Source organism: Sardina pilchardus, chromosome 20 (genome assembly GCF_963854185.1).
Source record: "Sardina pilchardus chromosome 20, fSarPil1.1, whole genome shotgun sequence".
NCBI classification, from domain to species: Eukaryota; Metazoa; Chordata; class Actinopteri; order Clupeiformes; family Clupeidae; genus Sardina; species Sardina pilchardus.
The window spans coordinates 16,041,368-16,056,367 of NC_085013.1; the positions used below are offsets into that span (position 1 = coordinate 16,041,368).

Here is a 15,000-nt window from a genome sequence, read left to right on the forward strand (position 1 = left end):
AACTCCATGGGTGATAAATGTGAAATCTAAAAATCTCTAGAAAACAACTTCAGCTTTGAACCAAGTTTACTGACAATCCCCTTGTGCAGCACAAAAACACTTATGGTTCATAAGGGGCTTTATCACAGCCAGAGTATCGGGCATGCCAACAATGGTCCTCTTAGATAAACAAGTATATGTCTGCTTGGTGAGTTTTACATGTTCTTTCAGTACCGGTGTGTATTTCTTTGTATGTGTGCATGTGTATATATATTGTGTGTGTGTGTGTGTGTGTGTGTGCGTGTGTCAGTCGATATCAGCCACCTCAGTAACTAGCCCATCTGAGGCATACATCTGTGAGTCTACTCCCCCTAGAGGCCTGTTGTGTAAGTGTGTGTGTGCAGCCCTGTGCTCTGCACCTCAGTGTGGGCATGCATGCTCTCTGGTGGGAGCCGCATGAGACTCCCTTTCATGAACATGTCTCTGGTGACTCCAGGTAAGCCATCATCAATAAATGCTGCTGCATCTAAGGCTTTGATCACACACAAGCAGACCTCTTCTGCTTTTAGAACAACTTCTACCATCAATGGGAATGTGCTATATCTCGGTCATCACAATAAAACATCTATACATGGCTCTGCTAAAAGCTTTTCACCAAAAACTCCCATCATAGACAATAGCTTACGACTTCTACTGCTAACTACTAGCCCTCACTGCACACACAACTAAGGAAGCTCCAAACACCATTCCTATTTTAGCGTATTCTTTTTGGCAGAACTGCGCCGATGTGGGGCGATGACACTTCAGTCAGCGTGGTGCTCGCTCTGATCAGATAGCGGATTGGAATTTGTGGTGGTGGTGGGGGGGTGGAATAGCGGGTGATGTGGGGGCACCCGGCGCCTTTGACTCGCGCCCGCTCCATTAGATTGGATGTCACGGTAATTACATTTCGCTTTTGAACTCTGCTCTGACATCTCGCCGTATCTGCCTCGTCACAATGAGGCCCGCAGAGGAGAGACGCACACACTCGGCTTCTTTGTTTTCATTTCTACTCTTTAGAGATGGAGAAAAGGGGGGGGGGGGGGGTATGGCGCATATGTATACGCATGTATGGGTTAGCCATTATTTGGATTGTCAGAGACCAGCCAAGGCCACGGGCGTCAGTCTCTAATAAACTCAAAATTTAATTACATTTTTCCTCCAAATCATTTCTTCTTGTTCATTTAATTTTTTAATTGCCTCGTGGCAACTCCGGCGATGGAGGGAGTGCCAAAATGTGACATGTTCCATTAGCATGGCCGCCAGTGTGACAGAGTCTGGGGAAGTGGTTTGGGCCGTTTGTGTGTGTTCTTTTTCCATAGTGCAGAAACACTGCATTGGGACCTACAGTATCTACACATTTGCGTGAGTGTATGTGTATGCAATGGAAACACACCACCTCATGTATGTAGGCAGCTAAAAGCTCTTGACATCCCTCATGAGTGAAAACTGGAAATGTGGACAGAGGACTATACAGTGTCCTCTATTAACACTGGCACCCCTGATAAAGTTCAATCTGAGCAAAGGGGACCGTTGAAAACTCTTTGCTGGTTAAAGTCTCAATCTGTCACTCGAGATATTGACAAAACCATAAGCTTTAATGCCGGTAAATGAATTAAAGGGGGAAAAAAATGAAAATGAATTTCCTCAGGATGGTGTCAAAAATTAATGGCACCCAAAGAAATAGTGACAACTGAATTGAACGATTACAATAGCTCCTATGAGTGTCAATGAAACTTAAGTTGGCACCCAAGCCTTCCTGTTCCATTTGGGTATAAATATGACAAATTCTCCAGGTCATCCATCCATCCAGTAACGATCACAGTAATGATACGAGACAAAAGGGTTTTGAGTTGCCAATCAGAAAATAGCTAAACGTGGGCAGAGAGCAATAATTAGTCGGGGTAATTATCTACGAGATTGCAGCAAATGGAGATGTTAGGAATCTGACAAGAGAATGTGTCTTGACCGCAAACACAGTGAGTGGGATGGAACAAGTGCTGAGATTACAGCAGTTACAAGTCACCTTGCGGTCAAGACGGACTTCCAAACTACAATCAGATGTCATATCCATAACCACAACATGTGTTTGAGGGTTGTAGAATAAAAAGCACTGCGTCGACACTCTAGCCAGTTGTGACTGAAACATTCAATCAGCCTGGGTTATGAAGTCTATTTCGATTTTTGGAAAAATATGTTTTTTGAAGCAAAGAAAAATCTTATCTGGGTTTGGCATAGAATAAAATAAAATAACCATGCCCAAAACCAACTAATCATCAGTGTGATGTATCGTTATGCTTCGCCTGAAGATCCTCAGTTTGCTAGAGAGGACACCATGGACACCATGAAATCCAAGCAGATATGAAATCCTCCTCAGCCTCTGCCAGAGATTCTAACTGGGCTTTTAAGAGCTTCCAAGACAACAATAAAAATCAACACAAAAAGGTTAACAACCCACAAAAATGAAGCTACTGCCATGGCAACCTAAACTCAACAGAAAGCCTGTGGAGCTGCACAAGTATTGACCGCACTGCCTAAGGACCATCCCTCAAGCATTGACCTCACTGACCAAGGACTCTCAAGGATTTGGAGACACTCAGCATGGAAGAAATACATACATAAATACCTTGTTGGGTGTAAAATAAAACTACTGTAGTACACAGGAGGCTTTAAAGCCATCACCTTGGGAAATGAATAGGGTCCAGTATTAAATGAGAGGGCTACAATAATTTTGATACGCATGGGTTCCAGGGGAATATCTATTTTGTTACACAAATCCATTTAAGAGTGATCAGAATAGATTACAGCACTCCAGATAATTATTTTGATTCTCCAAACCTCCGCAATATTTTTCAGCCAATGGAATGCATTTTACTAGCATTTTACAGGTGGAGAAAAGTAAAATTGTAAATATTTAGCTGTTTGTACTGGAGATACTGAAAGGCTAAACTGGATGAGAAGATGTCACTGACTCCTGCATATTGGCACAAGAGCTGAATAATATACTCCACGGAGGTCATGTGACTCCAGCGAGACTATATTTGGGAACAATTAAAATGTGATCTCTCTCTCCCACTGCCACTGAACGCTGTTAATTGTTGTGGAGCCTCCGTCTCTTTGTCTTGTTGTCAGTCAGTCTATACGTGTTACATTTCTTCCATTTTTTCCACATTAATTCTATTGATAGAGACAACTGGGTGCTCATGGGAGGATGCAAGCAGGAAGAGACAGACAGACACACAGACACACAGACATACACACACACACACACACACACACACACACACACACACACACAGAGCAGAGTCGGGGAGTGAGACGCCAATGAGCCTGGCTCGGGGAGGGGATGGGATGAGACGAGCTGGAGCAGTGTGTGAGACGGGGACAGCAGGCACTCACTCTTGTTGTAGCACGTCGTCAGCACACTTTTGTCGGCAGGACTGGCGCTGATGTGCCATATCTCCCCGGCAGGGTGCACGAGGACGCTCTTATTAATGATGTTATTCTCATCATCAAAGTCAATGATGTGGATCTGGGGGAACACAGACAGAGGAAAGGAGAAAGAGAGAACGACAGAGAGAGAGAGGTGGATGAAGGAGAGAATAGAGAGAGGGAGTGCTGACACAGAGGGTGAGACCAGAGCCAAGGGAGAGGAAGGGAGAGCGAGTGACACAGAGATGAAAAGAAAAGGGAAAAAAGAGAGAGAGGAGAAATGGACAGAAAAAAAAACAGGAGGAGAAAGGGAGGGAGGCAGTGATGGAGAGAGAGGGAGGGAGAGAGAGAGAGAGACTATTAGAAACTCCCCCACATCACAGCATGCATGCCCCGCAGCAGTTCAAAGAGCCCTGGCTTGGCAAGGAGACACTGCCTTTAATATGGCCGTCAGTGCAGCCTTAGACGCAGGCGTCGCTTTGGATTTCGCCAGACTTCACATTCCCCGCCGCTCCTCTTTACCTCTGTCGAGACAGCCTTTCTGAAGGGGCCATTAAATGCATCCTTTGAAAGGATGCAACATTCACAAGTTATGCAAGACATTCCACGGTGGTGGATGGCGGGTTGGGGTGGGATATTGGTGAGAAACAGATTGAAAGGGCCACATCAGTCTTCAACTGTTTTGCTATATCAGCGACCAGCTTTATCCCTCCAACTGGACAAAGTCCAATGAGAGTGGACGGACCAAAACTGTCAAGAAGGCTCTACGCACAGTTACCAATGTGCTTACAAACATGCAGTACACATTGTTGAATGAGCCATTTTAAGCGGTCCACACTGAAAGAGCTGAGGTTTAGGGGTAGAGAAATGAGGCCACACAGAACTCCAACCAGCAAGCAAACTGGCAGGAGCAGTGGAATGGCTTACATCATAAATCACCAATGTCTTCCCAATTTGGATGCATGTGCTTTGTAGGAAACTTATTTTGGCATCATCCTCAAGTTCATTTTGATGGTATGTGGTCATATGAAGGATAAGCTACAAATATATGCAGCTCCCAATAACCATCCAGGATATGAACCATGTAGATCTGTGTTCTAGTCTGGAACATACAGTAGTGCGATGCAAGAACAACTCCTAGTTATATCAGAAGATACCAGTTATATAAGAATATACCAGTTAGCATGTTAGCAAGATTTTTAACAGAGACAGCTTATATAAAGAGACAATAATAATATAAAAGGTCTAGTAGGTAAGATATGAGCATGCAGTGTATGGGATCTCACATCTTCATCCGAATAAATTACCCTTCTGCTTCGAGGCCTAAAAAGACAATAAGCGGATAATGTGAGACATAACATGCTGACTGAACAAAACTTACCAAATTTGTCAGCTTGAATTAAATATATTCTTGTTGTGCTTTTTTTGTGAGAACAGCTTATTAGCTGCATTACACACAAATAAATATGAATGTCTGCTCTGGGCACAAGTTAGCTGTGGCTGTACCTCGACTGGCGTGTGACGCAGAGGCACAATAAAACAGATTTTACAGCACGACCAATGGGAACGCAACTCCCATCAAAACAAAAACAAATTATGCATTCCTGCAGCCCCTGTCTTTATGGGTGTTTGGGGACGTCCAGCACCTGGTAAAAGTGTGACGATCGCCGGGCTTCATGCCGATGCCCAAGACATCAAAACAAACAAATCAACAAACAAACCAAAACGGGGGGAAATGTGATGAGTTGTAGCCCCAGAGGGCTGCACCTGACAACACCTCATGCAGGTAGGTGCATCAGTGCATCTACTCACACACACACACACACACACACTCACTCACACACACACACACACACACACACACACACACACACACACACACACACACACACACACACACACACACACACACACACACACACACACACACACACACACACACACACACACACACACACACACACACACACACACACACACACACACACACACACACACACACACACACACACACACACACACACACAATCCCTCATCCACTCACTGCACAGCCTGCTGAAAGTCAGAGAGAGGGGAAACCATTAACCTTGGGTTGGACCGCACTGAATGAAAATTATTAGGCAAAGTTATAATTTTATGGCGGGGAGCAATACAAATAAATTCCGATGGCCGGACAGGATAATTGGAGGGAAAAGAAGGCCCTGTAATAGGGCCCCGGATGAACTGGGCTATGGCTAAGCCCCCCAACCCCACCTCACCCCACCCACCCCTCCCATCCTGATTTATTCCCTCTTATTGCCGAGATGTGGAGTGAGTCATCCCTCTCCACCGCCTGGGCCTCCTTCCCAGCCATATTAATTACCGGCGAGGAGAGAGCGGGGATAAAAATCAGGTGGGACACTGGCCCCCACTTTGGGGCCTCTTTAGTTAGAGCTCTTTAGTCCCGGGGATGACAGTACGCGTGGCCTGCCGGGTGGCGGGACGTGGCGCGAGGAGCGCGGCAGGAGTGTTTCATCACATTAGTGGCCGCCTCTCATGCCACACGGGCCACCCTGTTGACCGGCATCATTATTCCACTCGCTACCGCGGCTGGAGTGGCCATCACGGGGAGAGGAGGTGGAAGGAGGGCTAAATTAAGTCTGTTGAACTGTCCCCACCCCACCCAAGCCCAGCCCAGCCAGGTCCACCCCTCCCATCCAACCCCACAGCCCTCCCCACTGCCAATTAGATGAACTAATAAGGCTAGAAGGCCAAGCAGGGAACAGTGGCTGAGAGCTCTCTCTCTCGGTTATTGAGACCGGAGGCTATCGGCCTCTAATGACCAGGCCAAGGAAGTGGCCAACACATAGAATTCTGAGTGAGGCCTGATGTCAGAGGATGGCCACTGACAGGGATGCCAGGAAGCAGCACTGCAGCAGAAACTGCCCCACAAGACCAGAGAATCAGCAAATACGTGGCGAAGTCCCTTCCTGGAGATTTCAGTACAAATTAAGTTGAAAAGTTAAGCCAATAAGCAATATGGTCTGAAATAATGTAACTAATGTCTTACCATACTATTGCTTAACTTCTCCAGCCGAGAGTGGACAGGAAAGTGAAAGTGAAAGAGCAGCTAAACCAATCTTCTTAAATGAGATGTCAGATGAGTATTTTCTTTGAGACAGTCTCAATTGGAGATCTAAAAACAGGCCTAACTATGCTTGTGATATGTGACTGAAGTGACAGTGATCCCATAAAGCCCAAAGTTATTCTCCTGCCAAATTATGCAGGCGCAAATTGCAGACAGACATGTCTCTCATTTTTGCCTGTTTCCTCGTTGCCTGGTTATTGACCCGTCTCACTTTTGGCCAATTATATCATCTGTCTCTGCCACTCAAGCACGCGGACCTCAAAGGCAGCGCAATGTCAAACATTCATGCACGACAGACAGTCACACAGGCGGGCAGCACCACACTCAGAATTGAAATGAGAGCTTATAGCCAATTAACAACAACAGGAGGTGAGGCTTAGTCTACCACAACAGCCCTGCACCTGTCCTGCGGCTCGTCTCTCTAGCTGTCTTTCACAGCACACACTGACATATAGCCACTGACATATAGCCAGTGACACAAAACACACACACACACACACACACACACACACACACACACACACACACACAGAGCGCGAGAGAGAGAGAGAGAGAGAGAGGCGCGCACACACACACAAACCAGAATAATAAAAAACGAACCGAAAGCCCCTGCTTCTTCAGTCCCTCAGGCTAGCATTATCCAGCTTTCCCAAAAGCCTCTAAAATGAGCAGCTCCTCTGGGGAGCAGTAATTGCCACTGCCAGGTAAATGAGATAGAGAGGGCTGGTGACTAATCCTGGGGCTAGATATGATGGAAGGGCTGCTGGGAAGTATGGGGACAGAGGGGATCAGATGAGAGGGGGGATAAAGCCCGGGACGGTTTTTATCATCTCGTGGATTATGGCGCGTGCTGCTTGGGCTTAATTGGTCATTTCCCTCTGCTGCTTCTCAATAACCTTTCCAGTGCATCTGTGTTGCCCCTGCACTCCCTTCCACAATGAACGGGAGCTAATCCCAGTGGGCACATTTATGACGCCTTCATGACTGATCAGGGGCCAACTCTGGTGTTCTGTAAAGACTTTTATTTTGGAGTGGTGACAAGTGAGCTTTTTATCTGGTCTGAATAAAGTTCAAGGGCATGGCAGAGAAATGTTTCAGACATTATGAGAAATATTCGAAACACATTGGAAAGTTAGAGCAACTAAGAATAATTTTATTAGTAATTAATTAGTAATATCTACGAGGTATATCAGAATCAAAACAGCAAAAACACATAATCACAAACATGCACTTTGCAAAACAGGAAAATAACTCTGAAAATGGACTGTATATTTATAAACATATTTCATTTACCATGAATTCCTCCCACATATCCCATCAACTGTACCTGATTGTCAAATTTGAGTGACTGTGTGCCCACGAGGAATCTTATGGCATCTGTCTCAGCTGTCTGTGCTGTCAGCGCCCGGGCCTGCAGACAGTCACACAGATTGATAAATTACAATGAACAGCCTATCACCACAAGTGATGACACCATGTACTGTGATGACGGCAGTCATGGACATTGTGTATTCACCTCCATCCGTTAGCTTATTATTACTACTACTACTACTACTACTACTACTACTAATAAGACTGTAACAACTACTAGGCTACTACTACTACTACTATTACTACTACAACTAATAAGCCTGCAACAACTACTAGGCGGCTACTACTACTACTACTACTCATAATCATAATAATAATTATTTTCAATAGGCCTATTATTAATATAGGCTATTCTATCCATCATAATGTAGACCATATCACAATCAAGATCCAAAGATTCATATTCATAGTCCTTTTCCACAGGTATATAAAATCAAGGACCTAGGTTATGAGTGCATGGTCCTTGATTAATACATAGTGGAAAGAGACCTGAGACCTATGAATTGAACAGAACATGAATCAGAATTACTGATTATCTTCACTATCATGGATGATTATTTTTTTTATTTTTCTGTTTTTGCTGTTCTTATCTGTTATTAAACTGTTTCAGATCAAGAGGGGACAACAATTTCGCTCCTTTTTAGGCCTATGTGAATATCAATTGAGACAGCAATAAAATTGAATCTGAATCTGATCTCAGACTCAAGTAGGTTTGCTGAATCTGTATCACATCTGAATCTGTGGTTGTGGAAAGTCCCTGTTCTGCCACATAGTTTTTAATTATTTAGTTGATTCTAAATAGCACAGCTCTCAGCACAGTCACATGTTCTAGGTCTAGGTGCACAGAGAGAAGGTAGGACTAGGACTTGAAGTCGAGTTTCCCACCTCTGGTAGGCATCATTCACTGTACTGACCACACTGTCAACGAGTTACAACGTAAATAACCATGCCATACAAATGCACCATACACTTCAAAACACCGGCATTGGGTGAAATGCCTCTTAATGTTCCTCATGCATCTTTAAACGCAATACATTATAGTTTAGTTAAAGTATAATACTAAATATGCACTGGTATGGCTTGGTAGGTAACAAGGCACCCACTGAAACAGTATTTCTTAGCTATCGGGACAGCAAAAACCTTAAAAGGATTGTACCGAAACTGCAACCGAACGCTAAACCCACAGTTTTTCGCAAATATCTCCACAAATCAGTGTAGCATTTTAAATTATCACGTTAGCACAGCAACTTTAGCAAGCTATGTTAACGTCAGTGCTAGTTAGCCCATGCAACTCTCTCTATGATTATCTTGATCATTTCAAAGCGGTGTCAGGAAAATATGTTGTAAATACATTACCTGGAACTCAAGACCATAAATAACAGGTGCATCGTCTTCCATTTCGAACTATTTTAATTTAGGAACATAGGTAGCATTACAATTTGACAACACAACCACGGGTAAATGAATCAATTATTCCTGTTTGTTTTCCGCAAACGAAAAAGGCGTTTCGTAATTTGTCGGAGTAATAGTTCGAAATTATGGACGTAGATGGTCCTTCAAACAACGCGTGCACATCCAGAAACGTACGTAAATCCTATGAGAATATTAAAGTAATTTAAACGTAGAAATTGTCCCATGTCGGACACCATCTAGACTACTTCCTGGTATTTCACGCATGCGTACTCTTGCACCGCTGTCATCCTCCTCAAGCAAAGGTAAATGCGATTGTTTACGCTTTGATAAATGTCGTGTGACTGCTGCTGATTATGAAATATTTTTTCAATTCAGTGTTCTTATTGAATCCTTGGCTTATAACCCTGCCTATTACTGTCTTTTGTTTAACAATCTATTATGTTGAGGGTTGAGGATTGAGAGAAATCTTTCACTTCCATCGTAACATTACCAGCGATAACGTTAGCATAGTTAATGTCAGCATGAAAATCATTGCCAAGGATTGAGACATCTTGGTGCACATTCAGTGAAAGGGTATGATTTTGCCAAAGGACTCACATCTGTTCATAAACCACTTGCTCTTTATTCTGTCAGTCCCTCTGAATTTGAATGAAGCTAGCCATAAGGCTCGCTAGCTGATGTAACAATATCTGGTTGAATCATGCTGTGACGAGTTCTGCATGGATCTAGTGGAATAAATGTTTCGGTGCAAGGCTCTTAATTGTGATGGACGTTTTTGTAAAATATTGATATGACGTTTCAGAAGCCTTTAGGTCATCAGGGTCATTTTCTCTGGAAAAGGGAAAGCACTATTTATCCTCATATGTAGACTAATTACCATATTTTTTTGTTTACCTCTGACGTTTATTAGGTCTTGCTGACAGGGCAGAGACATGGATAGCAGTGAGGGTCCCGCACAAAGGCCTGTGACATTGGACATCACAGAAGTTGCTGAGCCTGAGAAACCTCAGGATCTAGTGGCTGCCCCAGCAGAGGCCAGCTCCTCCTCCACTATCCCAGCCAGCGATGTCCTCTTCCCTGAGGAGAGCATTGACCTGGGCGGGGAGCCCTTCAGCTCTCCCCAGGATGACAGCTTGGCCTCAGGCAGCTTGATGGACAAACTGAATGACCAGATGATGGAGAGTGTCATGATTTCTGACTCGCCTAATAACAGTGAGGAAGACGACGTCGTCCCCATGGACTCTCTACTGGAGCAGTTTGAGGAGAGTCAGACGCAGGATCCCAAAGAGCCTGATGATGAGGGAGTAGGAGAGAAATTAGAACCTGAGGCCAGTGAGGAGCAGACCACTACTGAAATCAAGATGGAGTTACTCTCACCGGAAGAGTCTCTCACAGCTGCAGGGACGACGGTGGTGGAAGAGAATATAGAGGCGAAGAAAGAAGATGAATCTCAGGAAGGCGAAAAAGAGACTTCTCTTGTCTCTGTGCAGCCACCAGACGACTCGCCCAGCTCTGAGTTCGTGGCTCAGGAAGTAGATTTGGGGGCCAGCGAGCCGACCTCCAAGGAGGAGCCCATCCCAGTGTGCACTATCTTCAACCAGGGTCAGCCGCCCAAGACGCTGGTCCCGGACGGCTTCCAGCCCACGCTGGTGAAGTCGCCCAGCTTCAGCAGCGGCAGTGGGAACGCTGAGACGCCCAGCAAACTGGCGCCCCTCGTGTGCCAGCCCAGTCCCAGCCTGAGCAAGTTCTTCTCAGACAACGGCGGTGTCAACCCCGCCTCGGACTTCTTCGACTCCTTCACCACCTCATCCTCCTTTATCTCCGTCAGCAACCCCAACGCCGAGTCGCCCAAAGCGTCCGGCACCCCTGAGCGGCAGGTGTCGTCCTCCTCTTCCTCCTCCACGGCTCCTGCGATGCCGGCCGCCGCTCCTCAGGAGGGTACCACCACGCCCAGCTCCTATTTCGCCGCCCCCCCAATAGACAGTACCCCAAAGGCCCCCTCGGCGGCCGAAGCCACCCCGCCGTTCTCCAAGCTGCAGGCCGTGTTCTCAGGCAGCGATGACCCCTTTGCCACAGCGCTGAGCATGAGCGAGGTTGACCGGCGCTATGACGTCTGGCTGCCCTCAGAGGAGACCAGGAAGCTGCTGATCTCCGTGGCAACCCAGCAGTTGAACACAGTGCACGTGGAGAGGGAGCGTCTGTCCATGCCAGGACTGAAGTTTGACAATTTACAGGTGAGTGTGCACCATGAGGTGATGTTAAGCTTGCTGCTGTGCACCAAATGGTATTTGATACAAGCCTGGTAATACATGCCTACATTACATTGTTCACTGTGGATATTTTTCTTCAAAGTTATACCATACCAAATGAATTACCTTAAGCCTCTTGTATATTTCACATTATAGTTACCAAATTACTATTCTGAGTGGAATCCTGGAATGTTAGCCTCTATGACTGCATGAGACATTAGTCGAATCAATTAAATTAAATTAAAAAGCTTTATTGGTGACCATTCACAAACAAAGTCTCTCTTCTAGGCCTAATAGGGATGACATCATGCAATCAGGATTCACTAGTTAATGAAAAAGCTAGATGCTCATAGCTGGTCATTGTGTAGTCTAGTAGTGTGTGTAGAAATGTGAAAGGTTCCTGTTGTTCCAGGGTGATGCAGTGAAGGACCTAATGCTGCGGTTCCTTGGAGACCAGGCAGCAACCAAGCGTCAGGTTCTTACAGCCAGCTCCGTGGAGCAGTCCTTCCTGGGCCTCAAGCAGCTAATTGTGAGTCAAACTTCCACCGATATGGGGGCTGTGATTAGGGTGCTGTTTAAGGGAAATGTTGCATCGCTTGAATATGCTAATTTTGGGAGGAGGAAGGGTGGGGGGGTGGGGCCTGTTTTGACTTTCTGCTGAATCACCTTCCCCTTTACGTGTCCCCTTTCTATTTTCGTTTGACATTGCGCACATATGCCATGTTTTTTTTCACAGACTGTTCTCACACTCACATTTCACCGTGTATAATGCACCAGAAGGCTGTTTTTTTCTCTCCTCTGCTCACAATGACTGACAGGAGTCCCAAAGCGGCTGCAGCCACCGCTTCACACAATTACGACGAACAATTCCCATGAAGCGTTTCCATTATTTATTTATTTCTGTCGTCAACAACCCACTGCGTCTGCGCGGTGCCCTTGACTGTGCTCCAGGTATTTTGAGGTGTTCTCTCACCCCCGGCGTGGCGAGGCAGCGCGGGCGCATGAGGGCACCGGGGCTTGGGTGAGGGCTGAGAGCGCCACTCCCCAGCTGAGTCTGTGGCTCCTGTCGGGCGGGCGGCTGCCTCGCTGCGCTGCCCGGGAGCAGAACTGTCAAACAGACGCGGGCACTGAAGCCCAGCCCTACCCACTGTGCCCACGTCCTTCTTACAAGGAGAGGGAGAGTGGGGAGGTGTGTGTGTGTGTGTGTGTGTGTGTGTGTGTGTGTGTGTGTGTGTGTGTGTGTGTGTGTGTGTGTGTGTGTGTGTGTGTGTGTGTGTGTGTGTGTGTGTGTGTGTGTGTGTGTGTGTGTGTGTGTGTGTGTGTGTGTGTGTGTGTGTGGGTGTGTGTGTGCTAGTGATTGTGTATGTTTTGGGAAGACAGGCAGAAGAGCAATGACCGTGTCTAGGCGTAAGACAGTGAGAAAGAAGTGTGTGCATCTATGCCTATTGTCTGTGTGTAGTAGATTGTGTCTGGGTGAGTGTGTGTGTGTGTGTTTAGATGAGCAGCGTGTGTGCGTGGGTGTGTGAAAGAGAGCGAGACAGAGAGAGCGACAGAGATGGAGAGGCTGGTGTGCTGGAGCCCCGCGTGTGCTCAAGTGTTGCCCCATCCCAGCAGCCGTCCTCTCCCCGCGGGCCGCGCGCTTCTAAATCGGTCCGGCTCCCTCCAGCCCCTCGGCCCTCTCTCTCCGGGTCGGCCCCGCGGCACCCAACGCTCCGCTCTCCGCTCTCTCCGCAGGAGCGCCGCGCAGAAATAACAAACAGCCTGTCACTTCTCTACGCACGTCTGGCTCCCAGTTGTTCAGACGACCACTAAAATGGCCACTGCGGTAGACGCAGGTCCTCTCGCCAATTACGGCTCTCTGTTCCAGTTCCTCCTCGTTGTCGGCTCGGCCCCTCAAAAGGGATGTGGTGGTGGGTGCGGGGGCAGCTTGAGAAAAGACTCCCTTGATTTTCTACTTCGGGTGTGTGTGTGTGTGTGTGTGTGTGTGTGTGTGTGTGTGTGTGTGTGTGTGTGTGTGTGTGTGTGTGTGTGTGTGTGTGTGTGTGTGTGTGTGTGTGTGTGTGTGTGTGTGTGTGTGTGTGTGTGTGTGTGTGTGTGTGTGTGTGTGTGTGTGTGTGTGTGTGTGTGTGTGTGTGTGTGTGTGTGTGTGTGTGTGGAGCTGGTCAGAGTTGGGAAGTTGCCTCCTTCAGTGCGCCTCTAATCAGCAGGGGAGGAGCCATGACCCCCAACGCCACCCTGACCTGCTCGCTGGTATTTAAAACTTCTGCTGGAAACGGAGAGAGAGAAGGAGAACGATGGAGAGAGAGAGCGAGGGAGAGAGAGAGGTGAAAGGATAGAGAGAGAGAGAGAGAGAGAGAGATAGATAGATAGAGGAGGGTGGGATGGATGGAGGGAGAGAGAGAGACAGAGATGGAGATGTAGAATCCAGCTGAGGGCATGTATAATGCATAGTTGCCGTGTGCATATTTCAGAGTGCCCTCTCGGGCCACTGCCCACACAGTTTTTGGAGGCGCGCACACACACACACACACACACACACACACACACACACACACACACTGGCGCAGTCACACAGACACCAGCACAAACACAGGCACACACCTGGCCCATGCAGACAGCCAAGTGTGCTCTTGCCCTAGCCACAAGGGAAAAGGCCTGGAAACACACACACACACACACACACACACACACACACACACACACTCACTCACACACACACTCACTCACAGACTGCTCGACTGCCAGACTTAAAATACTGCCCTGCGCCAGAGTGTGTGTACGTCAGCGGCGCGGATTGGAGCGTGGGTGTGTGCTAGGATGGAGAGAGTGAGAGAGAGAAAAGAAGAGAGGACAGAGGGAGAATGCGAGAGAGGAGAGAAAGAGCACGAGGGAGGACAGAGAAAGGGAGGGAGAGAGGGATAGAGAAAGGAGAGAGTGAGAGAATGAGAGAGGGGGAGGCAGGAAGGTTGAGATGGAGGTAAGTAAATGTCAGTGGGCTTTCGCTCAGGCAGACAATGGCTCCCACAAGGCCAGCGTCCCCCAGCCATGCACAGGGACAAACACGGGCTTAACAACTGATCGATGTATTGATCGTGCTACGGTTTCGGCCGCGCAGAAACAATGCCATGCTCCATGTAACCTGAGCAGAGCAGCTGGCGTCTCGCTGGATCAGGCGGGGCAAGGCTGAGGGCTGGCTGGCATTCGGTGCCCCCGTCGAGCCAGTGACAGTGATTGGATTCGTTTTGAGCAGACCGTCATTTCATTTCATGTTATTCTAAAGCAGGGTTTCGTACTGTCTTGTTTTTTAATTTGGTTTCCAGTTCTTCCTTCCTGACATGGAAAAAAGCTCTGGAGACCAAGTTTTCATGCCAGCAAGTCTCTTGTCTTTAT

The 15,000-nt window shown here is 47.1% G+C and overlaps 2 protein-coding genes across 4 annotated transcripts in view; one reads left to right on the plus strand and one right to left on the minus strand.

Annotated features, from left to right (window-relative positions):
• The window catches only part of eipr1 (EARP complex and GARP complex interacting protein 1), a 31,592-nt gene extending 22,155 nt beyond the window's left edge, over positions 1 to 9,437 (minus strand). For both annotated transcript variants that reach the window (XM_062523025.1, XM_062523023.1), the window contains exons 1-3: positions 9,305 to 9,437; positions 7,905 to 7,988; positions 3,418 to 3,550 (exon numbers count right to left, since the gene is read on the minus strand). In XM_062523025.1, coding sequence (XP_062379009.1) covers positions 3,418 to 3,550; positions 7,905 to 7,988; positions 9,305 to 9,346 — 259 coding nt within the window. In that variant the 5' untranslated portion in view covers positions 9,347 to 9,437. The remainder of the gene's footprint in view (positions 1 to 3,417; positions 3,551 to 7,904; positions 7,989 to 9,304) is intronic.
• A 195-nt stretch (positions 9,438 to 9,632) lies between these two features.
• The window catches only part of trappc12 (trafficking protein particle complex subunit 12), a 21,628-nt gene continuing 16,260 nt past the window's right edge, over positions 9,633 to 15,000 (plus strand). Inside the window, exons 1-3 of one of the 2 annotated variants that reach the window (XM_062523002.1) lie at positions 9,633 to 9,663; positions 10,272 to 11,595; positions 12,023 to 12,139. In XM_062523002.1, the coding sequence (XP_062378986.1) occupies positions 10,294 to 11,595; positions 12,023 to 12,139 (1,419 nt within the window). In that variant the 5' untranslated portion in view covers positions 9,633 to 9,663; positions 10,272 to 10,293. Of the gene's footprint in view, positions 9,664 to 9,703; positions 9,935 to 10,271; positions 11,596 to 12,022; positions 12,140 to 15,000 lie in introns of those variants that run through there. The other variant, XM_062523001.1, reaches the window with a different exon arrangement.